General features: G+C 56.8%; 2 protein-coding genes across 2 annotated transcripts; one reads left to right on the top strand and one right to left on the bottom strand.

The window, feature by feature from the left end:
* The first annotated feature begins 1,386 nt into the window (after positions 1-1,386).
* Positions 1,387-13,829, top strand: VANGL2 (VANGL planar cell polarity protein 2). The gene is made up of 8 exons (XM_019556779.1): positions 1,387-2,961; positions 4,718-4,992; positions 5,493-5,613; positions 6,595-7,202; positions 8,532-8,668; positions 9,829-9,964; positions 10,119-10,350; positions 10,885-13,829. The coding sequence occupies exons 2-8, from the start codon at positions 4,922-4,924 to the stop codon at positions 11,143-11,145; spliced, it is 1,566 nt and encodes a 521-aa protein (XP_019412324.1). The 5' UTR covers positions 1,387-2,961; positions 4,718-4,921; the 3' UTR covers positions 11,146-13,829.
* A 3,303-nt stretch (positions 13,830-17,132) lies between these two features.
* LOC109324719 lies at positions 17,133-26,466 on the bottom strand. The gene is made up of 7 exons (XM_019556751.1): positions 26,111-26,466; positions 22,701-22,889; positions 20,020-20,121; positions 19,530-19,568; positions 18,822-18,904; positions 18,268-18,363; positions 17,133-17,910 (listed from the first exon to the last, which is right to left on the bottom strand). The coding sequence occupies exons 1-7, from the start codon at positions 26,169-26,171 to the stop codon at positions 17,848-17,850; spliced, it is 633 nt and encodes a 210-aa protein (XP_019412296.1). The 5' UTR covers positions 26,172-26,466; the 3' UTR covers positions 17,133-17,847.
* Between the last annotated feature and the right edge of the window lie 32 nt (positions 26,467-26,498).

Consider the following 26,498-nt stretch of genomic DNA (forward strand, 5'->3'; position numbering starts at 1 on the left):
TGGTGTCAGTCCCCAGGAGAAGGCTGCGTGTAGCTGTGAGCCTCTGTCCCGGGACCAGCTTGTGTAAGGTGGCAGCACCGGTTGCACTCCAAGCAGACCCGGCCTCCACATAATTGATTTCCCTTCTGCTAGGAGCCTGACCTGCAAAACCACACACATCTGCTGCATGTAACAGAGATTCCACAGCTTTGTGTGCGTGCTAGCATCTCCCCATCATAGACAGTCAGAGCCTGGTCCTGGTGAACCCCAGGGGAATCCCTGCTTGGGCTCAGTGCTGTAGGTTCGATCCTGGTGGCCGGTGTGTCGTGGTAAGCTTGTCTCCCAGCTGCGCTTTCTTCGCTTGAAGAGGGCAGGCTCACTGGGTCATGTGAACACGCAGGGGGAGACTCACAGCAGGGGGCCAGTTTGCAAGCTGAGAAATGATACCCCCTCTCAATATCCAGGGCTGCCGACTCCCCCAGGACTGACCTCTGGGTAACCCGCCTTGCAACCGAGACCGTAGCAGCAGGGAGGCTGGGGGGCGAAGCCAGCTTGGTTTGGCTGGTGTGGGGGGGCAGTAATGCTTCACTTCATTTCTGCAGTCGTGTCTTAATAGAGCAAACCCCTCTGCCCTGGGAGTGGCTTGTGCCCCCCTTGGAGTTTTGCTGGGTGTCGTGCTGTGTTGTGGACCGGGGGACAGCCCCAGGACACAGGTAACAAGCTGGGGTAAGCCCCATATCCTCTGCTTAAACCTAGCAAGCCCCCTTGAGAGGTCCCCCATGCCCTGATGTCCTCAGTAAGAGAGGCCAGCAGAAGAGCTAGGAACATGTGAGATGCAGGCACCCCCCTGGCACAAGCGAGGCTGAGACCTGTCAGAACTCATCTCAGAGGTGGTGAGATGCAGAGATCCCAGTGCCCAGCCTGAAAGCATCCTGGCCAGGTCTTTGCAGATGCCCTTGTATACCTGAGCACCCTTTGCACCCAGTGGGGAGCCTTGAGGGGTTGGGAATTACCACTGGCAGGCCCTTTCACCATGCAACAGGTGCTTTGAGATCAGCGCAAATTGTTACCTCCTTTGGGAGCTGGGTGCCGGAGCAAGGACAGGCCTGGTGCCCACCTGTGTCTGCTCCCTTCCCCAAAGGATTGGGGGATACACCGAATAGACAGTCCTGGTTCTGCTGTGACGTGAGGCTGCCGGGTTCTCACGCTGCCTGACTGCCACTCGCTGCCTCGGGTGCTGTGAAGCTCACTGCTGTCTGCCACCCCGGCCCTGCGAAATGCGCAGTGGAGGCAGCGAAGGAGCCAACTCTGAGCTCAGGGAGGGCTGCACTTACGTGGGTCCTTGTCCCAGCTCCACTGTCACCTCCGTGTCTCTGCCTGAAACAGGGACGATCCCTTGCCCTTGCCTCGAATGGGATTCCCAGAGCAGAGGCTTTGCTGGGTCTATGCAGCGCCCAATGCCATGGAGACTCCGGATGCAGAAGAGCAGAAATAACAGCTCCTTTGCACCTCACCACATCCAAACTTCCTTGTTCTGGGGGTCAATAAAGCAGCTACAGCATCGCCAGCACCTTTGTGCCTATGTACGTGCCTCCATCTCTGGGGGTGCATCCTACCTTGGCTGTCCCTAGGTAATTATAGCAACACTGCATTTGCACGTAGCAAAACCTACATGATGAGCAAGGCTGGGTGCAAAACAGAGGACTCAAAGGGAAAATCCTGTGGACTGGGCTTTTTCTCCCCTCTGCCCACCCTGCAAAATCCCTGTCAAAAAACAGGGGGGGGCTGTTTTCAGACCCACACAAAAGATTGGCACATGAAGTCTGGTCCCATTTAAAAACATACGTTTTAGAAACATTTTGAACAGAGCTTTTCTTTTCGGCCTGGAAAGCTCAGGGGGAAATAGTACTGGTGGGGATGGAGATGTCAGAGCCGGTCTGCTTCAGGCGCAAGGGTGCAGGATGAGCGATGCCGGCATCTTGCCCTCGAATGACCCAACGTTAGAGGGTAAAGGCCCATCCCTTGTGCTGCGGGCAGGTGAGAGTCTACAGTGTCTCCAATGCAAGGATTTTGGCTACATAGTTGATGGTGATGGGGTGTTGCATTCAAGCTTTCCCTCTTTCTTGCGCCTTCTGACACGGGGCACGTGAGACTGGGAGGCATCTGAACCCCAAAGCCTCTGGGCTTGGAGCTTGCATGTAAGTACATCCATGGATTTGGGAGCATTTGAAGCCCCAAGGTGAAGAGTCTGGGAGGGAAGAGACTGGCCGGTGGTAGCACCACACACTTGAATGATGGAGCTCTGCTCACTCGAAATGTGGAACTTAATTCGGACCGGATTTGTCCTGGAAACAGAATTAAAAAGAAAAGATGAGTGCTTTGACTGGGAGCACTGGCAGAGGCCGGCAGTCCTCTGAGGGGCTGGCTGAAGCAGGTCTTTTGGCTTGATCAATGCTATAGGCTAATCAGAAAGACCAAGCTGGATGGTCCCGGGGTTGATCCTGGGCTGGAGGTTCTTGTTCTAGACCCCAGGTGCCACTGTCCATTCAAAGCCCCTGTCTGGAGTCATTGTCCAAGAGTCTGGCCATGCACTGGTGGGTTGGTGGCCTGTGTTGCGATGTGGCTGATGGGTTTCAGTGGAGCTGGGCTGGGGTTGGGGAGGAGGGTGCTGGCACGATCTACCCTTTTGAGCCCTGGGACCCTTCCTGGACACCCCAGCACTGCACTGGCTGCAGCAGGAGACCTCGTGCACTCATCTCCTTTCTCCCTCTGCAGCTTCCCCGTGGGAACCCAAAGCAGATGCCCCACGCCTGAGCTACTCCAGATGTGGAGGCTTGTCGCCTGCTGCACCCATGAGGATCTGGCTGCCAGTTGCCACCAAGAGCACAGGATGCACAGAGGTCTTGGTGACTGATTCGCCGTAGGGGGGACCAGCCCTTCTGCATCACCGCTGCCACCCCTGCTCCCTCCTGCGTTGAGCCGGTGAGTTCCCACCACGCGTGCAGGGCGTGAGGCCAGGACTCCTGGTTCCCAGGCGTGCAGAGCAGGGAGGTCACCTCTTCCTTCCCTTGGGGCCAGTCTTGGACTCGCAGCAGGGTGAAGGTCACAGATTCCATAGCAACATGTAACAGGTGGCAGGACTGAATTTAGTTTGCACTAGGGCAGGCGGGAGGAAATGCACGGTTGCACATGCGTGTTGGCAAACATGAGCATGCCAGAAGGCATGTAAATGTGCAAGGTACTACCATGTGGGGAGCTGTGTGCAAAGGGGTGACAAGGGGGAACTTGGAATCAGGAGGTTCAAGCGCTTGGGTGGGGTGTGCCTATAGGCATGACCTGGAGAGTGCAAAGAGGGAGCCTGTGTGTGCAAGGGGGGGAGTGGCTGTGTCCACATGAGGCTGCGTGTGTGCAGCTGAGCCTCTGTGGGGGCATGCACTGATGTATACACGCATGCATGCACACAGCTGGGAGCCGGCGGTGGACGGAGGGCCTGCCCGGGTGCTCTGCACAGAGGGGCCAGCCGGGCCACAGGCTGCTGGCGGGGCCACCCCCTCCCTGCTCCGGCTGGCTGCTGGGAGCAGAGCAGCAGGGAACGCAGCCCGGTGTAAATCTCCTAATGGCGCTAATGAATAGGCCAGGGACAAAGCGCGCCCGGCCCCCTGCCCAGGGAGGGCTGCTTGCCCGCCCGCCCCGGCCCGGTCCCGTATTGTTCCCGGCAGAAATCCGATCCTTCCTTTCAGACCAAACCCAGAGATGAGGGGGGCTGCAAAGGGGGGGGCTTTCTCTTTCTGCTTGTGTTTCTTCGAGCTCCCAGGCCTTGTTGCCATCTCCTAGACAACCAGGGTGGGGGGGCTTTTGTTTCCATAGTGATAAATGTGAGAGAATCTAGCATCATGGACAAAAGGATGCCCACCCCACCCCGGCCCCCTCCCCGAGGCAGGGGAGCCTTGGAAGAGGCCAAAAGACATTTGGGTTTTCTTTTCTGGAAATGGCATTTCCGTGGTAACACGCCGCGTTGCATCGGGCCCACCGTGGCCCTGGCCGCCTCTTGCCTGTGGTGCACCCTGCGTGGCGAGGACAGAGGGGTGTCACTGGGCACTGGGTGCAGCAGGGTTTGTGGCTCTGGGGCTGAATGGTGCTTATTCCTGCGGGGAGGATGGCGGGGATCGGGGGAAGCAGGGCTGGGATGTAAAGGATGCTGCTTGCCCCTGAATTGGGGGGGGGTGGCAAGTCTGCTCTCCCCTGGGAGGAGGTGGCATCTGTGCTGCCCTGAGGCCTCCCTTTTGTGCCCAGCTGCTCCTCTGAGCTGGCTGCTTAGAGCCACAAACTTTCTAGGCTATTTCCAGCTGTTAAAAATGCAGCCTTTTGCCTGGAGATTGCCACCTCCAGATGTGCTAGGAGCTGTGCAAACACACAGCAAAGCAAGTGCTGGGTCCGACTGAGCATGACAGGGATGGAAAGCACCACCCTTGCCGTGGCAGTTGGCTCTAGTGGGGGAAGTGATGGGAACAACCTTCCCCCTCTCTGTAGCATTTGAGAAGAAAGTCATTGTCTCCCTGAATGCACGGGCTCTGGGCAAGAGCATGCCTCTCTGACCATGCTGGCAGAGACCGGTGTGCTGGGGGGAGTTTAACTGGGGAGAATAGCAATGCACACCCTTTGGGGTGCATTGGGGTTAGGTGGGTTGCAGCCGGCTCCATGGGTCTAATTGCACCCTTCTCCATCTCTCCCCCTGCAGCAGGGCATCATTTTCTTTTGAGAGGAGGCCCACCAGCTGATCAAAATAGAGTCCCTCCGGGTGAAAGTCGACTTCCTGAAGGCGCCCCTGGGCCTGAAGAAGCCCGCTTTCAAGGAGGCCGCGGCCGCCTTGGCGGCCGTCCCCGGGCCCGGACGGGCCAAGTCCGTCAACGTGGAGCGCTACAAGGCGCGGCGCTCCGACAACATGGACAACGAGTCGCAGTACTCAGGCTACTCCTACAAGTCGGGGCATTCACGGAGCTCCCGCAAGCATCGGTGAGGCCAGGGCGGGAGGTTGGATTGCGGATGGGGGTTGATCTAGTCATGCCCTTCGGGGTTGGGAGAGATCCCCTGGAGAAGAGGAGAGGCATGAGGGGTGGAAGGGTCCCCACACAGCTCTGGTAGTGCCTCAGGAGGGGTCTCCTCATCTCCCTCCATCGTGTGTGTCTTTGAATGAAGCACCGCAGATGTCCCCCTTGCTCCAACCCTTCACCGCTCCTTGAGGAGCAAGGGGCAGGGTCCCTGGCATTGGCTGGGGGTACCTGGGGAAGGGAAGTGGATGTGCCCAGAGACCCCCAACACATGCGCACGAAGCTTTGCTTTCATGGCAATATCCACTGCCAGGGGGTGGCAGTGGCAGGGCCCCCTATTACCTGAGGTCTTCCCGTGGGCATCCATGCAGATTACGCAGCTTGTTCCTGCCGACATCCACCCCCTGCCCTAGCTAAGCTGGTAGCCCCCTCTTCACTCCATGTGGGGTCTTCTCTCTCCCCCAGAGACCGGCGGGACCGGCACCGCTCCAAAAGCCGAGATGGGAGCCGCGGTGACAAGTCAGTGACCATCCAGGCCCCTGGCGAGCCCCTTCTGGACAACGAGTCAACCCGAGGGGATGAGAGGGTGAGAAGGGGCTGAAGGGGAGGGAGGGAGCACTCCCCCTGGGGCTCTTCAACCCATGCCTATGTAAGCTTAATGCCAAGCATGAACGGCTGCAGCCTGCCGCCTGCTAGACCCAATCTCACAAAGCCTCTTGGAAGGCCAGGGGCTCCATGAAAACATCACCTCGCAGTTCAGCTTGCGTGGCATTGCTGAATACCTCAGAGAGGCCCTGCCACACCTTGCCTCGGCTCTGCGTGGCTCAGGAGCAGGTCTGGGGCGTGGAGCCCAGCAGCTCACCTGGTATCCATTGCCCTTTGTGTGACAGTTCCTGGCATTTCACAAGGAGAAAATAAACCAGCCCCTGGAGGAAGAAAGCTGGCGGCAAGTCAGTTTGCCAGGGCTGGCGGGAGCTGAGGTTTCCGGGCATCTCTCATGCTAGCAGGCATCCAGTCCTGGGCTGGTGTGTGCCCTCTAGCCTGGCTACAGGGGCTGTCAGGAGGGAGAACAGAGTGGTGGGGCTATCTCTCTGGCTCCTGGTGAGCTTGGGTGGTCGCTGGATATCGCCAGAGCTGCATCACAGGGCAACGTGCAGGCTCTGTTCTGCCCGGGTTTGGGTTGGCAGGGGCATCACCAAGGAAGGAGGGGCATGGGGCCAAATGTGCTCGTGCTGCCCAGAACAAAACAGGGCCCGGCCTCCTGCATCCCATTCCTGCTTGGCCACTGCCCTGCTGGTTGACCTGAGGCAAGTTGCTTAGCCACTTTGTGCCTCAGTTTTGCTCTCTGTGGAATGGGAATAGTGATCCTGGCCTCCATGGATAGGGCTTGGCGATGAAAATGGAGAGCCTGCAGTTCAGGTCTGGGTTGGATCTGGGGACCTGGGCAAGGCCAGCTGCACCCACGCTGGGTGGTGGTAGTGGGTAGCTGGGCAGGACAGTGGGTCTGACCCCACTTGCCGCCCCCAACAAAACCCAGGGTCATTAACCCTTTCCTCCTCCCCTGCAGGACGACAACTGGGGCGAGACCACGACGGTGGTGACAGGGACATCGGAGCACAGCATCTCTCACGATGACATCACGCGCATCACCAAGGACATGGAGGACAGTGCCCACCTGGACTGCTCGCGCCACCTGGGCGTCTCGCTGGGCGGGGCGCTGGCACTGCTGTCCTTCCTCACCCCACTGGCCTTCATGCTGCTGCCCCAGCTGCTGTGGCGGGAGGAGCTGGAGCCCTGTGGCACACCCTGCGAGGGGCTCTTCATCTCTGTGGCCTTCAAGCTGCTCATCCTGCTGCTGGGCAGTTGGGCCCTCTTCTTCCGGCGCCCCAAGGCTTTCTTCCCCCGCGTCTTTGTCTTCCGGGCCCTGCTGATGGTGCTCGTCTTCCTGCTGGTCGTCTCCTACTGGCTCTTCTATGGCGTGCGCATCCTAGACTCGCGGGACCGCGACTACCAGGGCATCGTGCAGTACGCCGTGTCACTGGTGGACGCCCTGCTCTTTGTCCACTACCTGGCCGTGGTGCTGCTGGAGCTGCGCCAGCTCCAGCCCCAGTTCACGCTCAAGGTGGTGCGCTCCACCGATGGGGCCAGCCGCTTCTACAACGTCGGCCACCTCAGGTGAGGGGAAGCCACGAGGCCCGGGGATTCATTTCTCACAGAGGGAAATGCTGTGTGTGTGGGCACGTGCATGTGCACATGTGCTCACGTGTACTGCCATCCCCTGCAGCTTGGGATTGTGGCTGTGTGTGCATGCACATGTGTTTGCATGTGCTACTAGCCCCTACAGCATGGGATCGTTGCTCTGTGTACATGCACATGCACGTGTGTTTGCATGTGCTACTAGCCCCTGCCGTATGGAATCATTGCTCTGTGCACGTGCATGTGCACATGTGTTAACATGTGCTGCTAGCCCCTGCAGCATGGAATCATTTCTGTATGTGTGCATGTGCATGTGTGTTTGCATGTGCTACTAGTCTTGGCAGCATGGGATCGTTGCTTTGTGTGTATGTATGTTCATGTGTGTTTGCATGCACTACTAACCTCTGCAGCGTTGGATTACTGCTCTGTGCATGAGGTGTATGCATGTGCTTGTGTGTTTGCATGTGCTACCAGTCTCTGCAGTATTGGATTGTTCCTCTGTACACATGTGAGGCTGTGCATGTGTATTTACATGCCTGTGTGCACACATGTTCAAGCTCACCACTAAGCCTCTGCTGCATGGGATTGGCTCTCTGTGTGCCTGCATTGGTGTTCACACATGCCACCAGCCTCTGCTACACAGGATCATGTGTATGTATGCATGTGTGTGTGCACACATGTACATGTGTGTGTAAAATGCTGCCCTCTGCATTTTACCAAATCTCTGTGTGCGCATGTGTAAGTGCATGGGTGTGTATGTGTGTGTGTAAAATTCTGCCCTCTGCATTTTACCAGATTTCTGTGTGCGTATGTGTGTGTATCTGTGCACGTGTAAAATGCTGCCTTCTGCATTTTACCAAACCTCTGAGTGCACACGTGTGCGTCCACGGGTGTATATGTGTGCATGATTGTGTGCATGAGTGCGCATGTGTATGTGTGACATGGCCCAGCCAGCATTTTTACATGTTTGCTGCTGCTCCCTGCTGGATAACTCTGAAGCTGCAGGCAGGATGCAGGAGGTCCCTGCGGAGTCCCTGCCAGGCTGGGGGCTGGGGAGGGGTCCCTCCAGGCTCCATGTCTGTACTGTGGCAGCTGGGACGGGGCAGCAGTAGGGCACCCAGGGCAGTGCCACTGCCATGTCCTCAGGGAGGGCTGTCCAGAGAGGCCCCGCAGTGCTGAGCACGGGGTTGCCAGGTCCAGCGCGCCGCCACCTTCCTCTCGTGTCCCCCTCTGTGCGCCCCGCCGCATGGCTCTAACCGGTTGTTTTGTGTCCCTGCCCCCCCTGGCCCCGGCTGGGTCTCTCTGCAGCATCCAGCGAGTGGCTGTGTGGATCCTGGAGAACTATTACCATGATTTCCCCGTCTACAACCCCGCCCTCCTCAACCTGCCAAAATCCGTCCTGTCCAAGAAAATGTCCGGGTTCAAGGTGTATTCCCTCGGCGAGGGTGAGCTCGCGGCTTCTCGTCTCTCCCCACCCATCGCTGTCTGTTCTCTCTGTGTTGACGGTGTCCCTATCACCCCTTGCTTTCTATCCTAACCCATCCCAGCCCTGCCGTCGCTGCACAGACCTGCCAGCCTGGAGGCACCACCTGCTCCTGTGATTTCTATTTGCTTTGGTACCTTGGGGATTAGGGTTAGGGTCACCTTGGGGTCTGGAGCAGACACACAACCTACTCTCCCAGGGTGGCCGTGTGCAATGCCATACCCTAAAGTGGAGGGGGAATAGGTAACAACTCATTTGCCTTGAGCTAACAGCCATCCTGCACAGACAGCATTTATTCCAGGATAGAGCTATACTTGATTTCCCCTGGGTAATTCCCCCTGGGGTTTACAGCAGCACAGGGCTGTTGGCCATGTATCTGCTCCAATTTTATACCAGTGGAAGGACCAAGTACTCTTGTGAAACTGTGTTGGGTGCTTAGGGTCTGAGCTGAGTTATAAGGAGGAATGAACCCATCTGTTGTCTTTATAGATGGCTCTCCCATCCCTTCCAGCCTCAGCACGGGAGCTTGGTTTATTTTTTAACAACCCTTTCTGTCCAGGCAGCATCTTAGAAATCACAGAGCCATGAGGCTAGAGGGACTTTCTGAGGTCCCATCTGGTTCAAGCCCCTGCCTGAGGCAGGATCAGCCCTGTCCAAACCACCCATCATCTAAGCTCTTAGTAAAACTACCATCAACCCTGACACAGCACAAGTGTCACACCTGAATTTGCCCCAGGGAAAGCAGGGGGGCCACTGCAACCAACTGGAAAAGTTCTTTAATATATTTTCAATGATCCCATGCCCCTGCTCCTGATGAAGGCAGCTTCTCTGCTGCCTTTCCTGCTGGATTATCCTCTTTTTCTGAGCAATCACTGTGTATACCAATGCATTTGCCGTCCCCAGTGCTAATACATTACCTTTACCCTCTGTGTGCCACACATGGGTTTCTGGCTGCACCAGCTTGTGCATGTGGCCCTGTTAACAGGCACCCCAGGTAGGGCAGGGGTCCCGGGTCATGTCTACACCATGGCTGCAGAGAGCTGCGTCATGGCTGGGGTTGGGAAATGTGGATCCTGGCTGCCAGACCACCCCCCTGTATTTAACCCTCCACTCCCCTTCCAGAGAATTCAACGAATAACTCCACAGGCCAGTCGCGGGCCGTGATCGCCGCGGCCGCCCGGCGGCGTGACAACAGCCACAACGAATACTACTATGAAGAGGCAGAGCACGAGCGGCGGGTGCGAAAGCGGCGTGCCAGGTATGGGAGGTGGGGGCAGGCCACCAGTGATGGCAGTGAGGGCCCTGCGGTGCCCTGCAGCCCTCCACCTGGGCAGCCGGGATCCATGCCTGTGTCTCCCATGGGACCAGCTGGCCAGGTCACAATGCCATCATGGGATCCCTTCCCTCCACAGGTTGGTGGTGGCTGTGGAAGAAGCCTTCACCCACATCAAGCGACTGCAAGAGGAGGACCAGAAGAACCCTCGAGAGATCATGGACCCGCGGGAAGCAGCCCAGGCCATCTTTGCCTCCATGGCCCGCGCTATGCAGAAGTACCTGCGCACCACCAAGCAGCAGCCCTACCACACCATGGAGAGCATCCTGCAGCACCTGGAGTTCTGCATCACCCACGACATGACTCCCAAGGTACAAGGGGGCTGCAGGGAAAAGCCCCCTCCTCCCCTACAGCAGCTGGCACTCCATCTGGCTTGCTCCCTGCTTGCTTGGCCCATCTCCAGGGACACCCCAGCCAGAAGAGGCCTCTGCAGAGCTGGGTGCTGGATTGTTACGCCCTGCAGGATTAATCTCTGCAGAGTGTTGCAACCTCTGGTGCAGGCTTCAGGATAGCAGGTGGATTAGCAGGCATGGAGATCTCATGATGGGGGCCAGGCTCCTAGCACCTTCCCCAGCTCTTCCACCGAGGGCCTGCTGCATGCTCTGGGAGCTGCCATGTACCCCGTCCCTTGGAGAAAGGTCCCCTCTGGCATCTGGGTTCGCATTTCCAGCTGTGGGGAGAGCTGAGGGCAGCAGGTCCAGTCACCAAGGGTGGCTTCTGAGCCATTGCTGTAGCCAGGTGGGCATTTCTGTGGCTGGAGCTGGCTTGTTCCCATGGCCATTAGGCAAGCTGACCACAGACTTGCCCCTGCTGAGACCAGCCCCCATCTCCTCTCTCTCTCCCAGGCATTCTTGGAGCGGTACCTGAGCGCTGGGCCCACCATCCAGTACCACAAGGACCGCTGGCTGGCCAAGCAGTGGACTCTGGTCAGCGAGGAGCCCGTGACCAATGGCCTGAAGGACGGCATTGTCTTCCTTCTCAAGCGCCACGACTTCAGCCTGGTGGTGAGCACCAAGAAGATCCCCTGCTTCAAGCTCTCCGAGGAGTTCGTGGACCCCAAGTCACACAAGTTTGTCATGAGGCTGCAGTCAGAGACCTCGGTGTGAACTGAAAAGGGCGTGGGGTGGGGGGAGAGGGGCAGGATGCACCCTGGACCCTTTGCCGCAGTCCCCGGCGAGCGTCAGGGGAAGCGCCTCCAACCAGCACACGAGCCTGTTGCCTCCCCAAAGCCTCGCCATGACCCCTCTGTCTCTCGTCGTCTCCACTTGGGGCTCAGAGCCTTTCTCCGTCCCCCCCGTCCCCACTCCCCACCAAACCCAGATTCTTGTAGCAATCTCCCCAGGGGTGCAGGCAGCATCTCAGCCAAGCCAGGACCCTGCGTTTAGTGCCAGATTTCAAGGGCTACTTCCGTGAACTTTCTCACCAGCATCTCCAAGTGCCCGGGCTCCGTTCCTCTCGGGACTGTCCCAGCTCTGGCCTTTCACAGCCTCCCTGGAGGTTTCGGATTTGGGGCTGGCGATGCCCTCATTGGAAGCCGCAGGAAGCTGGCCGGCACCTCCGAAATGCCACAGCAGCTATGCCAACCTCCCCTGGCCCACCACGGGCAGGAAGAAACCACCCTGTTGGCCCTCCTGCTGAGAGGCCTGGTGCAGAAAGATCTCCCGCAGAGCTTCCCGTAGCAGCAGCAACAACACAGAACAGGTTTTTGAAGAGTAAGAGGTTTTTTAAGTGGTAACTCCCTCTTCACCCCCATCCAACACCTGATCTGTGTCTTCTAAGCAGTGACCGCCACCCACAAGCCTGTCCTGTCCCCCTTCAATGTCCTGGTTTGATTCTTCCTCTCAGCCAAGCCCCTATTGCATGGATCCCAGCACCAGCAAAGGGCTTTCATGCAGGCATCAGCTATAAGCAATGCAAAGGGCTTTCCAGGCATCCAGTCCCCGGTCTGTGCAGGCACGTGGCTGGCGATAGTGGCACCTATGGCCGTGCTTGCTCCTGTCTGTAGCTGAGCCCTCTCCATCTCCATTGCCTTGAGGACCCGAAGGTTTCCCCCTCCCCACCCCATCCCCCTTGATTTTTTTCCCCAGAGAACAGGCTCAGTCACTCACTGTCCGTGTCGTGCCCTGGGCCAGGCCCCTGCTTGTGTGTGCATCTCTGGTTGTCCCCGCGGTGTAGTCGTCGTCCCAGCCCATCACTCCGATGGGACCCCCCCGCTCATGGGCCTGTATGAATTGTGCCTATGCCATGGTCTGCACCGGGGTGGGAGCAGAGTGGGCACTGCCCTCTGCCCACCCCAGCACAGCCAGGCAAACATTACGATGGGCTCTCCCCGGGCGGGCGGGGGTCCTCTCTCTGGTCGTTTCTGCTCTCGGACCTGGCCGCGGCATCTCTCTTTCTAGGGCTGCAAATACCTCACATGTTTTCTACGGGGTTCTTCGTGCCGGCTGGGCCGCGGGGGGGTGGGGGGGGGGGGGGGGGGTGGGGGGGGCTGTCATTGTGCTGCCGTCTGTGCTGTGCGAGGTGCTCACGTGTGTCGTCCCGGTGTGGGGTTGTTTTTCGGTAGGACCTGCCAGGTTTCCTCACTGTGATTTTGTTTTCGTCTGTCGGGTTTTTGAAGCACTGCGAGGATTTGAGGATTGATTTTCCAGGAGGGGGGTGGGAGGGTGGCAGAGTTTTGCCCTAGGAAGTCAGGACTGTGATGTTTAAGCTTCTTGTTCCTTTTAGTTTTAAGACTAGATTCATTCCCTGTCCCCCTTGACGCTGTTGCGAGGGGGTTTCCACTCATGTGACCTCCTGGAGAAGCCGGCTAAGAGCCCTCCAGGCTGGAGCTGCCAACCCTGTCGATGCCTGTCTGTCCCCAGCGCAGGGCGGTACATCACTGCCGATCACCGCGGTCTCTGGGGTTCTTCCGTGTGAAGCCTGTAGCAATAGTGGGGACTTCAGGGAGCTTCTCTAACTCTTACCCTTTGTAGCACCATGTCCCTGGGGTAGGGCACCTCTGTTAGTGGGCACCTCCATTAGTGCCCTGCCATGTCCCTGGTGTAGGGCACCTCCTTTAACCCCAGCTAAGGGTTCAGCCTTTGTGCCCACACTGATTTCACCCCTTCCTACCCCAGGTCACCTCACTGCTTGAAGCCGCTGGGTCTGACCGCGACTTCAGAGGCTTTGTACCTGCCAGCTGTGGGACAGCCACCCCCTGCACCGTGACCTGCCAAATCCCAGATCCCAAGAGCAAGCCAAACCTCTGGCTTGCAGAGGATGCTGCATGCCCCCATCTGTCTCCAGGATGTCCTCCACCACTTGCACCCTGATACCATCCCACCTGCCTTTTTGTGCTCTCCTTCACCAAGCCCCTGGGGGGTTGTTTTTGCCAATACTGCTCTTGGCTCAGTCCCAGACTCCATGTGCTCCTTTCTGTCACATTTGCAGGGATAGGAATTTTGTTGGGTTTTTTTTAACTGCAAAAAAGAAGAAAAAACAAACCTGGCTCTTGGCTGAAGCGAGGTTGTAAACGTAGACTCCTTTGGTTTTCCTTTTCCCCAGTTCTGAGTTTAAGGAGAACATCCCCCCCCCTTTTTTTTTTACAGAGCCAACCTGTTGTGCATGCGTGTAGAAAGTTGTAAAATGTAAAATTGTTTTTTAATATATAAAAAGCTTGTTTTTACAGTTTGCAGTGGATCGAGGCCTTGCCGCCGCCAATGTAGGACCTTCATTTTTTCATGAATAGAGGAATTAAAATTGTACAATTTCTTTTTTTTTTTTTTATAAAATAAATACATTTGACATTTTGCTTCTTTCTCCCCTTGCTTGTTGCTTCGCTCAAGGGTGGAAGCTGTGACCGTGACTGGAGCAGTTGGTTTACACCTGACCAGAGGGAGAGCTTTTTCACACAGCGAGTTATTAACTTGTGGATTCGTTGCTGCAAGAACTGGTGGGGGTTATTGGCTTAATCTACTCTCAGAGGTAATTGGGCCAGTTCATAGGATCATGGACAATGAGGGCAGGAAGGGACCTCAGGAGGTCACATCTAGTCCAGCCCCTGCTCCAAGCAGGACTATCCCCAGCTACATCATCCCAGCCAAAGCTTTGTCTAGCCGGGTCTTAAACACCTCCAAGGATGGAGACTCCACCACCTCTCAAAGGAACCTGTTCCAATGCTTCACTACTCTCCTAGTGAGAAAACTTTTCCTAATATCCAACCTAAACCTCCTTTGCTGCAACTTGAACCCATTGCTCCTTGTCTTGCCATCTGCCACCACTGAGAACAGTCAAGCTTCATTCTTTTTGCAACCCCGCTGCAGGGAATTGAAGGCTGCTATTCAATCCCCCTCAGTCTTCTCTTCCACAGACTAAATCAGCCCAGGTCCCCCAGCCACTCCTCACAAGTCCTGTGCCCCAATCCCTGAATTGTTTTCATTGCCCTCTGCTGGACTCTCTCCAACTCATCCACATCCTGTCTGTAGTGGGGGCCCACAACTGGACACAGCACTCCAGATGTGGCCTCCCCAGTGCTGAACAGAGGGGAAGAATCACTTCCCTTGAACTACTGGCAGTGGCAACACTCCTGCTGATGCAGCCGAGGATGTCATTAGGCTTCTTGGCAACAAGGGCACAGTTTGTTCCTATTCAGCTTCTTGTTCCCAGTCACTCCCACGGGTTTTTGGAGAAAAGGACCGTTGGTAGGTATTGAACGTGGTAGGTAAAGAGGCTGCCTCTAAGTCAGACCTTCCTAAACCTCTGACTGCTGGAAGTTGCAGCAGGAGAGAGGCAAGTTGCACATGCCCTGGGCACTTTCCCCCTTAGCCTCTGCTCTCTCCCTTATACTGCTCTGGCCCAGTAAATGGCATTTCCGATGTCTTTGATATCACCTTCTTACAGATCTTGCTCCACAGGTGAGTCTCAGCCTAGGTCAGCCAGACACTGCAATTCTGCAGCTCCGACTCTCTCCTTCCAGCTGTGTGGGAAGAGAAGAGTGGTCCTGAGCTTAGCAATCATCCCATCAGAGACCTGCAGGCTGTGGAGAGGGAATGAAACATCTGGGACAGTGTGTGGCCCGGCAGATGGAGCAAGAGGAGGGCATGTCCTGCGTCCCTTGTGTGTTGTGGTGCCGGAAGCAGGAGATAGTCAGTGGAGGGACTGCAGCCTGCGAGGGGCAGGGAATGGGTGAGATGCTGGATGTGGGAACGGTGCAGATGTGCAGCAGCTGGAAGTCAGGGAGCAGGTGAGTGGAAGGGGTGAACGGTGCTGGGAGGAGAGTCCTTGGGAGTGGAGAGGAGCGGGGGAGGCTCAGAGGGGAGAGGGCAGCAGCAGGTGCTGGGATGGACTCAATGATCTAATAGGTCCCTTCTGACCTAGAAATCTATGAAAACTATGGACCAGACTGCGCCCAAAAGGGAGCAGGTGGCACCCTGTCATTCCCCAGTGTAGCCACCAGGTGTCCTGCTCCCCCAGGGAGTGGCTGCAGAGGGACACCAGCAAGGCAGCAGTTCCCCTGTGTATGGGGACAATGGAAACCCACCGGCCTTGCTGCCCCTAGTCTGCCCCGTTTGCCAAGGAGACTTGATGACCCAGGCATAACGAATCCGGCATGCACTGCGGGGGCTCAGGGGAGCTCCTGCCAGGCTGGCGAGCAGGGAGCAGAATACAGATCCACACTTGAAAGGCAGACGAAGCCCTGATGAATGCCTGATGAAGGCACAGGCTCAGGAGGCCCAATCTGCAGCTCGTTTTGCCTAACGAGCTTGTTCCAACTGGCTGGAGCAGACCAAGCCCTCCCGGACCAGCTGAGCCAGGTCAGGGTCTGGAGGACAGACACGGGAATGAATTCCCACTGTGGGGCTCTGCTGGGAGAGTCTGGATGCTGCTGGGTGTGACAGGGGAGCTGGGCAAGGGCAAGGGCAAACGGGGGGTCGGTGCCAATTTGCTGCTGGCTTGTACAGGCTGAGTGTGGTTTGGGCAGGGGCTTGTGTGGAGGTGAGGGCTGACGCAGAAGGGTTGCGGGCCTTTAGAGTACTTGGAGGCTGCTCTGATTTACCCCGGGGCTACAGCTTTTTGTTCCAAAGAGGATGGAGCTGGATGGTTCTCGGTGGTGGCCGATGACAGAACAAGGAGCAATGGGGTCAAATTGCAGCAAGGGAAATTTAGGTTGGATATTAGGGAAAACTTTCTCACCAGGAGGGTGGTGAAGCACTGGAACAAGCTGCCCAGAGAAGTGGTGGCATCTCCATCTTTGGATGTTTTTAGGACCCAGCTAGATAAAGCCTTGGCTGGGATGATGTAGTTGGGGCTGGTCCTGCTTGGAGCAGGGGGTTGAACTAGATGTGACCTCCTGGGGTCCCTTCCCACCCTCATTTTCAATGATCCTGTGATCTGGACCCACTCAAAGGACAAAGAGCTGCTTGAGTGGGAGCGCCCCCCTCGTGTACAGCTTCCAGTGGGTGCAGGGATTACAGGCAGGGAGTCCTCCGGGCTGCAGCAACTCCTGTGGCCCAGCTCTGAGAAGTTGGGGCTGGGAGAGGCCGTTTCCTATCCTCCACCCTTCAGGACTTCCCCAGCGCTGAGGAGGTGTGAATCTCACCTTGTCACTGCCAAGCCGATATAAAGACACGCACAAGCACAGGAAGCCTGCGTGCTCTGAGGCAGCTCACTGCACCCGCACAAACAGCATAGGTGCATGCATGTGCTTTTGCATGTACCCATTCAGGCACATGTGTGTACATGCGTGCTACAAAACCCCTTCCTGGATCAGCAGCCAGGCCCCAGGTGATTCCCCCAGGAGTCCGAATCCCCCCATCACTCAGACCGAAAGAGCAACAGAGCTGGAAGTCCCAGCTGGCCCCAGTGCAGTGATGCCCCCGCCCCAAATTTTGCGGCTCTTCAAAGACCTAGAGATGAAGTGGGAGGAAAAGGCAGCTCTAGCGAATGCTTCAGTGCTGCCCGAGAGGAAGCAAAGAGCTTTGGCTATAACGTGTCATTTCTCCCCGCCTGCTGACAGGTGGGAGCAGTGTCTGCGGGGGTGTTCGGGCCCCAGGAAGGCAGGGGGAGAGAGGAGCTGGGTTTGGACACAGAGCTGCAGGCCTGTAACCCCCAGCTCAGGATCATTGGGTCCCCGACATGAAATACTACTTTATTGGAGCAGCCAGCAACCTGCACACACGCTCCCCTGCCCTGCCAACTTCAGGACTGTTGCAGCAGCCGAAGACAAGGTCTGGATCCCAGCACAACGTATCCCCTTGCTCAGCTCAGTATCACTTATACACATGCTCAGTCTCAGTTGGAGCCGTGGGCAAAGCAAAGGCAGGGTATGTAGTCCGGTGCCAGGCTGCCTAACAGGAGACCTGGGCTTCGCATCCCCGCTCTGCTCCAGGCTGGGCATGGGGGGCATCAATGCGGCATGCAAGGGCTGGTTTGCAACTTGAATGTAATCAAGGTGATGCTACGGGTGAAATGCAGTGGCAGGGGCTGCAACCCACCTGAGTTTGCCCAGGGCCCTGGGCATGGACCCTGGGGGCTACCATATGTTTGCTGCTATGGGAGCTCGGGCCAGTGAGGGCAAGGCAGCAGGCACATGCTAGTCATGTCTCAGACCTCATCGCTCCGTGCCTCAGTTTCCCCCTCTGTGAAATGGGGCCTCGCCACCACCCATGCAGCATGATGACCAGTGCTGTGTAAGGAGGGAGTGTCGCCTTCCCAGTTGTCCTTCTCCAGTGGGTACAAACTGGTCAAGGGTGCTGGGGCCAGTGGGCAGAGGCTGCATAAGAAGCCTTTTAGTTTCTCTATGTTCAGTCCAGGGAGAGGGCCTGGGAGGGTTAATCATCCCCTGAGGTCCTGGGACAGCTGTCAGAGACTTCAGCTGTTATGGACACGGCAGCCTGTTAAATAAGAGAAGCAAAATCAGGCCCGGCAGAAAGGAGGCACTCGCCCCGCAGCAGGAGGCCCCCAGCTGCCATCTCCATGCAAGGGCTCTCTGCCACCTTGTAAGCTGCAAAACTAGCACAGAGCTAGCAATCCTGGGATGCAGGGGTGAGAACCGAACTGTGGGCATGGGATTACCCAGACCAGAAGCCAAGTGACCCCAAGCAGAGCCGGGGGAAGGTCCCCCAGCATGGAAACCATGTGGCAGGTGTCCAGTCACTGGGACAGAGTGGGCCATGGGATAGAGGGGCTGGAAGGCTGCAACATGGAGTGATTTATGCTGGGGGACCTGCTTGTGCCAACCCACCCCTCACCTGGTGCGAGGATGAGTCTGGCTCGCAGAAGACTGACTCCATCATCTCTGCGCTTGGAGGTGTCTCTGCCACTGGCGTCCCTGTGTCCGTCGGCCTCTGGGATGAAGCAAAAGAGGAGCTGCAGCCTGGTGTAGCACAGAGGCAGTGCCAGCAGTGCTGGGTCACCACCATGCATCCACTGTCACCCCAAAGTCTCCAGGGGATGTGGGCAGCCTGCAACCCAGATCACCACTTGCATGGTTTAACCACTGAGCAATGCTTCCATGAGTGCTACGGCCCGGTCCCTGCAGGCACTTGGTGCCCATAGCAGTTAGGTACCAAAGCACCATGTGGATCTGGGCCTGTGAATGGGGTGTGCACCCATCCCGGTCCAACGTTACCGTGATGCTGCTCCCCTGGGATCAGCTCAGGCCCTGCTTGTGTTTTTGTGCAACCCTACTCCAAAGACCCTACTCCACTTAAGGTCTCCCCTTAGGGTCTTGGAAAAGCTGTGTGCCAGCGGGTGAAGCTCCCAGCTACTTCTCTGGCGGGTGAGGAGATTTAGGAACTTGTACCTGCTTCCCTGGGAAGGGCAGTCTTTTCTCCCAGTGAGAAACACGGTGCTGGTCGGGGTCAGGAACAATGGGCATGTCGGAGTCTGCAAGGCAAGGGAGCAGCGTGGGGATATGCGCAGCGAGAGAACCAGTGAGGCCATGAAAGCAAGTGCCCCAAACCTGCTGTGTTCGCCAGCCCCGTAGCTAAGTGTCTCCATTTCAAGGGTAGTTTGAAGCACCTCTCAGGGCTTTGCCCCACATGCTGCTCTGTTTGTGCAGCTCCTGGCACTCCTCCAGACTAAGTCGAGATGGCCCTGGGAAGCCAAAACACATGCAGCACCTAGCACGGCAGCACCAATAGGAAAATGGGAGAGAGGAAGTCCTGAAAGACAGATGGGCTTTTCCACCCACACTCCCCACTGCAAATAGTTGAAAACCACCGAGGTCCTTAAATGCATCCGTGGTGCTTTTCATTGCACATGTTCTCTCTGACAGAGAAGCCAGGAGGGGGCTGCTATCGTCCTCTCCCCGTCAAGCACAGTAAAGGGCTGATAAGGGGGCTGGGTTTCCCCAAAGCCTATCAGGTTTAGGAGCTGGCGTTGTGTGGAGAGTCCATGAAATGCCTGCTCCTAAACCACTGGGCCCCTTCTGGGCCCCATCGTGATTCAGAGGTGGCCAGAGACCATGGAGATGGGCCTCCCCCTGCATAGGTCAAGGCCTGAATCGTACCTGAGGAGTCGGCCATTGACGCTGCACGGCTGCTGGTGCCTGAAGAACAAAACCAAAGGAAGTGGTGAGTAAAAATAACCAGGGGAATAACAGCTCTGCATCTGTCAGCCTGGGGGCATAGAGGGGGCGGTTTTAATCTGGATTTAATTCACCCCAGGTTGTGAAACGAAGTGCAGGCACAGTGCTGCCCACTCCTGGTGGGACTGGGAGCAGCCCACCACGTCCAAGCCCCACTCGTGGCCAGCAGCAGGGGGGACTCTCCAAGTGCAGGCACTTTGGAGTGGCTGCAGTGGGAGCCGGGCAGGATCTGACCTGGGTTGTGCAAACTCCGAGTTGCCGGAGGTTAGCCTGGATTTGCACCAATGCAGCTGGGACCTGGCAGTGGTGCCAGGTTCGAGGGCGCATAGTCAGGGGCAGCCAGGGGGGAGAGGCAAAGAAAGCCCCGTGAGAGCAGCAGTGAGTCTGACCAGGCATTTTGCCCAGACCTCACCTCGCCTGCGTTTCCTCCGGTACGTGAAGAACAGGACGATCAAGGCGAGCACCACAAAGATAATGGGGGACCAGTACTTGGGGGAGAGGGAGCTGGAAACTTCTGCAAAGGAAGAGGGAAAGAAATGAGTCCCTGGGAGAGGGTAAAACCCTGCTGGAGGGCCCAGTCTTCAGCAGGTGCAGAAGTGCACAGCTCTAGCACTGCAAATCCGCGGGACTCCAGGGCAGTCCCTGGCTGTGAGCACGCAGCTGCACAGTGATCGTAGGATGAGCTGAGCCATCAACCCCACCACTGCTTTGAATTCAGGGTATGCATCAGTCCTCATCACACAGCACTGTGCAGAGAGAGGGCTGGAGAGAAAAGACTCCCCCACACAGCAGATCCAAGCAGAGTTTTGCCTAGGACCCAGGTAGCGCCAGTCCATCACTGTAACCCCTGGACCACGGAGCGATGCAGCCAAAGCTGTTGCATGTGCCAGGGCGTGCTTAACAGGAAGGGGGCATTGCAGACACCTCTGACCACCCCAGTGCCCCAGCAGGGAGGTGATGGTGGAGCTCTTGCCCCCCCAAAAGCTGTGATCCCTTTGCTCAGGTACCCGCCTGCACGCCAGGACATGTTCCCACCACGTTGAGGCTTGTTAGGAGAGGAAGAGACGTTTGGAGAAGGAGCTGGGCTCCCAAACCCCATTTTCAAATGCACCTAAATCTCTTTAGTTTCCAGTGGGATTTGAGTTCCTACCTCACTCAGGTGATTCTGGGAATTTTATGTGGGGCGGCTGGCACTGAACCGTACATGTCTGAACTGCACATGTAGGAACTGTACGTGGCATGGCTGGCACTAAGCTGGACATGTATGAACTATACACAGGGTGGCTGGCACAGAACCGGACATGCATGACCTGTCCACGTATGAACTGCGCATGGGGTGGCCGGCACTGGACACAGCATTTTTCACTCTAGCTCTGCATCGGGGCACCACTTTGGGGGCCAGGTCTCCCCAGCTTGGCTCTGTGAGGGCGTTCAGCTCATCCCCAGCAGCTAGAGAAGACCGCACGCCAGAGACTGGGAGGTCTGGTCCAGCATGGATGTCCTTGCAGATCCCTGCAGCCCTTAGGGAGAGCCACAGTGAAGGAAAGAGAGCTGATCAGTCCTCCCAGCTGCCAGTCTTTCAGGGATGCTCAGCCCCGAGGAGGAGTCTGGGTACTTGAGCCCCCTATAAAAGCCTTGGCTCAGGGCTAGCTGGGCAGCCACAAGGAGGGGGTCACCTGGGGAGTTGGGGGCTCTGCTTCCTAGACACCCAGCTGGGCTAAAGGACCTGCCTCATCTTCTGGAGAGGTACGTTTTAATTCGCCTATGAAGGTGTTGGATTTTCCGGCGCTGGGCATGTGCGGCCAGCCCCACTACCATGTTTTCCAAGGGTGCCGTGTCTGTTTGACCACGAGATAGTGCTAAGAGGCACGTCAGAAAGCCCAGCACCAAGGGCTGGGACCCAGCTGAGGCTTGACTTGACTTGGGGATTGTCTGCTTTGAAAGCTTATGCGTCTCCTACCTGCTCATTCGATAAGGTGCATTCGTACCCTGCCTTTTGCTGGGTGAATAAACCAGCTGCAGGGTGGGACAGGTTAAAGGGCAGGCTGGGTTAGATGGTAAACTGAGGCTGTGGATGGGAACAGTGCTGCTTTAGGTGCGCCCCTGCTACTCCGGTCATCCACCCTGGCTCCTGGCTCTCTGTATGCTTGACCCTGGCTGGGCAGCGAGCAGAGCTCTCGCTGGTGGCTCATGGTGGGATTTGAGTCTTTCTCTGCAGTAGCTGCAGTTAATACAATTAAGGGGTTTACCTGAGCAAACTCCCAGGGGAGCAGAGGACCCTCCATGCTCGCTCCCCAGCTCAGGAAGGGCTGTATAACACACCGACCCTGTGTGTCCCTGGATTTTCCCTTGGTTTCTTTATGCAATCAGCATGGTCCCAGAGACCCATCGCTGGGAAATTGTTGCAGCTGCCCCTTGTCTCTTGGCAAAGCTTTGCATTTCATCTGCTGTGCCATCGGTCTCTGCTTGGGCCCCGGTTTTGTAAATGGTTTCTCTGCAAGCTCCACCTGAGAGCAGCCGAGTGAGTAATTCCCAGGGTGCATCCCATGGAAAAGGCATCGGCACAGCAGAGATCCTCTCTGGTTTTAGGGGCGAGAACAGATCAAACCCATTTGGGAGGACCCATCTGGGGGTCCACCTGCTGCACGGAAGAAACTGTAACATGTTCCTTGTTAGCTGGGTAATATTGACATATGCTGCAAGGGGCCAGGCTGTTTCCTGTGCTCTGCATCCCGTTGCCACCGACACTCATGCAAAGTACCATCGTCTCAGATGTGGGCCCTGCTACCCCAACCGTCTTGAGCGTGTCAGGATTGAAACCAGCCGTCACCTGGCACCAGTTAATGAGCAACAGAGCAGAGCCTAGATCTGAAACCAGCCCAAATGGGTGCAGCTGTGGGGGGGTGGTATCTGGGTTACAGCTGCTAGGGGCAGGACTCCTGGTTCTCTCCCTGGCTGGGCAGGCAGGTAATTGTGCAGTGTTAAGTAGGTCCTTGCCTTTCTGCTTCCCAAAGGGTGCTGGGGAGGTTCGCCCAACCCCTTTTGCAAAGATACAGGTGGCTGAGACCCACCCCACCCCTTCCCAGGACTTACTGGCATTGTCTGCAGTCGTGTCTGTCCTGTTCGTAGTGTGGGCGGCTGTGGGGCCCTCTGTAGGGCCAGCCAAAGTGGTTGGGATCCACGTTGTGTTTCTGGCTGTTTCCCTTGTCGTCCCGAAGAAGTCTCCCTCTAGTTCTGGCATGTGTTTGACTTGCCCAGTATTTAGGGGTGATGCTTTTGTAACTAAAAAAAATAGCCGGTGACAAGTGAGCAGGCAGCAGTGCCAGCGCCGGGTCAGGAGACTGAGACCCTGTTTAAATGCAGTGTCAGCCCACAGTCCCTCTCCATCACTGAGGTTATTAATCCCCAGACCTGAATTTAATGAGTAACAGCACAAACGTGTCCATGGTCACCTAGGAGGTTTGCATAAAATCACAGGATCGCAGCAGAATTGCGCTGGCAGGGTCTTCCCGAGGTCCTGTCCAGTCCAACCCCTGCTCAAAGCTACATCTGACCCTCTTGTACAAGCACTTACATATGTCTTGTGACAGCAAGCATCTGGTGTATCCCAGGCTGCTCCCTCACCGGTCACCAGCTGAGCTTTGTCCTGGCCATGGAGGTGCTGCAGGCTGGCAAGGAGCTGGCACAGCCCCTGGCATCTCCCTCTAGCCCTGTACCATCCAGCCGACTGCCAAATCTAAGCTAACCTGCTGTGCTATCCAGCAGGCTCTGGTTGTAAATGCTGTTGACTGCCCTGGGTCTCGGGGTCTGTGCATAACAGAAGAAATGGAAGTGTGAGGAAAATGCTTGGCTCTGTGCAAGTGTGCAAAGGGCTCATGTGAGAATTGATAGACGGGGAAAGCTAAAGCTTGCAGCCTTGAGGACTCAGGGTTTCAAGTGCAAAGAAAAAGGTGGGATCATTAGACATGTGCTTGGTCTCTTGAGGGTCAGAGCTCAATTCCCCTCTTCCTTGCTCCACTATAAATTGGAGGTGCTCCGTAACAGGCAGCAAGGGCACCATTGTGCAGACTGAGATCAGTGCTAGGCTGGATTGGTGGGTGAGCAGAACCAGCCTGTGCTCCTGGGCCCTGAACACCCTCGCTCAGCCCTCAGCTGCTGCGGTTACTCCTCAGAGCCGCTCTGTGATGCTCCTGGGTGAGCCTCTAAATATCAGGTCCACAATGGCAGCATGGGGAGCGGTGGCTTTGCACATCTCTCCTGTGCTCCCATATCCCTTGGGACACTGGTAGCACGTTCTTAGGGGCTGGAACACATCAGAATCTGTGCACACGTGGGTGTGCCCGTGTGTGTATGGGCATGCATGTGTGCATGCATGCACACGGGCATATGTGCGTGTCCACACATCATTGGTACAACAGGAATCACCTACCCCACCTGCTGTGTAAGGAGAGGAGGGGTTATTGGCCTGAGCCCTTAGCATCCTGCCTGGTGCTGGGCATCCCCAGGACCCCGCTGAGCTGGGCTGGGCTGGGCAGCAGCTCCCCAGGATGTGGGGTGAGCCAGCCCTGGGTGTATGGCATCTGCCCTAGCATGTGCTTGTCTCGTGGGGGCTCTGATACCATCTGGTGCTTCATCACATGCATGTTATCATGTGTCTTCCTGTTGGAGGTGGAAGGGAGCTGAGCACATCGTGATATGTGCTCCTGATTATTGCTTGTGCCCTGATCTCTTTGTACTGCCCTGGCAAGGGTGCAAGGGGAAGAGCCCTGGGGTGCTGCAGTTACTTTTGACCCTGGCACCTGGCACCCAGACAAGTTCCACCTCATGGAGTGGGTGGAGAGACATGGGCAACGAGCTTGTGTCATTACAGCCCAGCTAACGCCATGTCCTCACTCCCCCAAGTTCATGTGCAAGCTGAGTACCACTGTAAAATCCCAGCAGGGACCTGCCCAGATGGCTTCTATCTCCACACGATTGCTGGGATCAGCCTTTTCCTGCACCTGGGGCTGACCATGACCCACTGCAAGAGGGTAGGGGCTAGCAGCATCTGGGCAGGGTAAGAGCTAAGACATTGCAGCAAGACAGCTGTCCTTCACCGGTGATGGTGAAAGCTATGGGGTGTAGTGCTGTGGGGACCCCCTGCATCTACCCTAGGAGCCCAGCTAGATGCAAGATTATGCTCTAGAGCAGCAGGGGCCAACCTTTTTGGCAGATGTGCCACAAATGAACCTTCCCGGAATCTGATCTGCTGCTTTGCTTTCAGCTCCCTACCCCATCTGCCTGTCCCCTGCTGCATGCCACGCACAGAGGCTGCCCGTGCTACTTCTGGCACAGACATGGCAGGCTGGCCTATCCCTGCTCCAAACAAGCAGAGTGATGGATGCCTCTTGGGTGTAAGGCTGGATCATCTGGCTTGGACGCTGCCAGGGCAGGATAGGTTCCCACCACCCATCAGGGATGCAGCACTGTGTGTTCACCAAACTAAGCTGCCCCTAGGATTTCCCCATCCTGCCTTCAGTTTCTCTGCGTGGAGCCGCTTGGCCAGGCCCTGCCAGAAGCCTGCGAGGGAGGACTCATGCCCTGTCACTCAGTCTAGCCACCTCTGCACAAACACCGCTCTGTGACGTTTAGCACAAAACCATCTTCAAGAAGTTTCCCAACCCAAATTGCAGCTCAGCCGCACCGTCGTGACCCTTCCCCGCTCTTCCGGCGGTTCCTTTGGATTACAAAAGCCAACCTGTAAGCTTCTGCTTTGCTAGGTCATGGTCACCAGTGGCAACTGTGTGGGGCTTATGGCTCCAGTGGGAAGTTGGGCAATTTTCTCAACGGCGCTAATGCAAGGGCAGGATGTGCCGCAATCCCCAGCTGAAGCAAGGGGACAGCACAGGTCCAGGCCCAAGCTTGGAGGACGGGCGTTGAGGTTAGGGAGCCTGGGAGCGAGCCAGAGGCAATGCTCAGCTCTCATCTCCCTGTTGCAGGAGAGCAGGAAATGTAGACAGGATGGGCATTAGAGGTGAACTGAATCCCCACTGCCAGGGCCCGCACTAGTGAAGGGGGTTCAAGCAGCTGACCCAGATGTGCACAGATTCACACAGAGCTTAGATAGCTTCACCCTCTCCCAGACCAGCATTCAGCGGAAAGAGGCCTGGTATCAGGGAGCAGAGATCTCCTCTTTGGGCTCAGCCCTGCAGTCACCATTGCTCCCCATCCCCTCCCAGGGCTGCCAATACCCCCCTCTCTAACCACTAGCCCACTCTTCCCTTCCAGACTGTGTACCACATGCATTTCCCGGAGCTGGAATGGGGGACTCGGGCCCTTGCCCCACTCGAATTTTATCGCAGGTGTCTTTTGCCAGAAAGCACTAGCTTGCATTGAGGACTCGCAGCGCAGCTGCATCCTGTGAGACTATGCACGCTGGGGAATTCGGGGAACGGGCCGCTGCTTAACCCGTTGGCCACAAAACGGCCCCCGTGCTCCCACCCAGTCCCCAGCTTTGGACTCACCGGCCCCAGCGCACAGCACCGCAATGCAGACCTGCCATATCCTTCTCCCCCTGGGCTCCATGCCTTGCCAGCCTCATCCGCGGAGGCACTCACAAAATCTTCCTTCCCCTTTTTGGCTGCAAGCCGTCAGCATCCTCCAAAGGAGTCCAGTGAGGGAGAGGAGGCACTGAGACGGGGCTGTAGTCCGTGGCAGTCTGGCTGAGGATGTTCCTTATGGCAGCCACTGAGAGAAGGGCTGCATTGTGCTAGGCACTGTACAAATAGATTAGACAGGCTCTATCCTGTGGACCGGGCCCTCTTAAATAGCCCAAAGGGATGGGGCAGCAAGAGAGCAGTCAGGGTGATGGTAGCATTTGTCATGAGTGCCATGGTGTCTTCTGGGGTTAGC

This window comes from Crocodylus porosus, unplaced genomic scaffold (assembly GCF_001723895.1).
Source record: "Crocodylus porosus isolate Cpor-Errol unplaced genomic scaffold, CroPor_comp1, whole genome shotgun sequence".
Classification (NCBI taxonomy): domain Eukaryota; kingdom Metazoa; phylum Chordata; order Crocodylia; family Crocodylidae; genus Crocodylus; species Crocodylus porosus.

Excerpts from the sequence above, each read along its gene's own strand:
- VANGL2 (XM_019556779.1), top strand. The coding sequence starts at position 4,922 with ATGGACAACGAGTCGCAGTACTCAGGCTACTCCTACAAGTCGGGGCAT. Across the intron at positions 8,669-9,828 it reads GGTGTATTCCCTCGGCGAGG|AGAATTCAACGAATAACTCC; the intron begins GTGAGCTCGCGG and ends CTCCCCTTCCAG. Across the intron at positions 9,965-10,118 it reads GTGCGAAAGCGGCGTGCCAG|GTTGGTGGTGGCTGTGGAAG; the intron begins GTATGGGAGGTG and ends TTCCCTCCACAG.
- LOC109324719 (XM_019556751.1), bottom strand. The coding sequence starts at position 26,171 with ATGGAGCCCAGGGGGAGAAGGATATGGCAGGTCTGCATTGCGGTGCTG. Across the intron at positions 18,364-18,821 it reads TGCCCTTCCCAGGGAAGCAG|AGGCCGACGGACACAGGGAC; the intron begins GTACAAGTTCCT and ends GCTTCATCCCAG. Across the intron at positions 17,911-18,267 it reads CAGACTCATCCTCGCACCAG|GCTGCCGTGTCCATAACAGC; the intron begins GTGAGGGGTGGG and ends CTTATTTAACAG.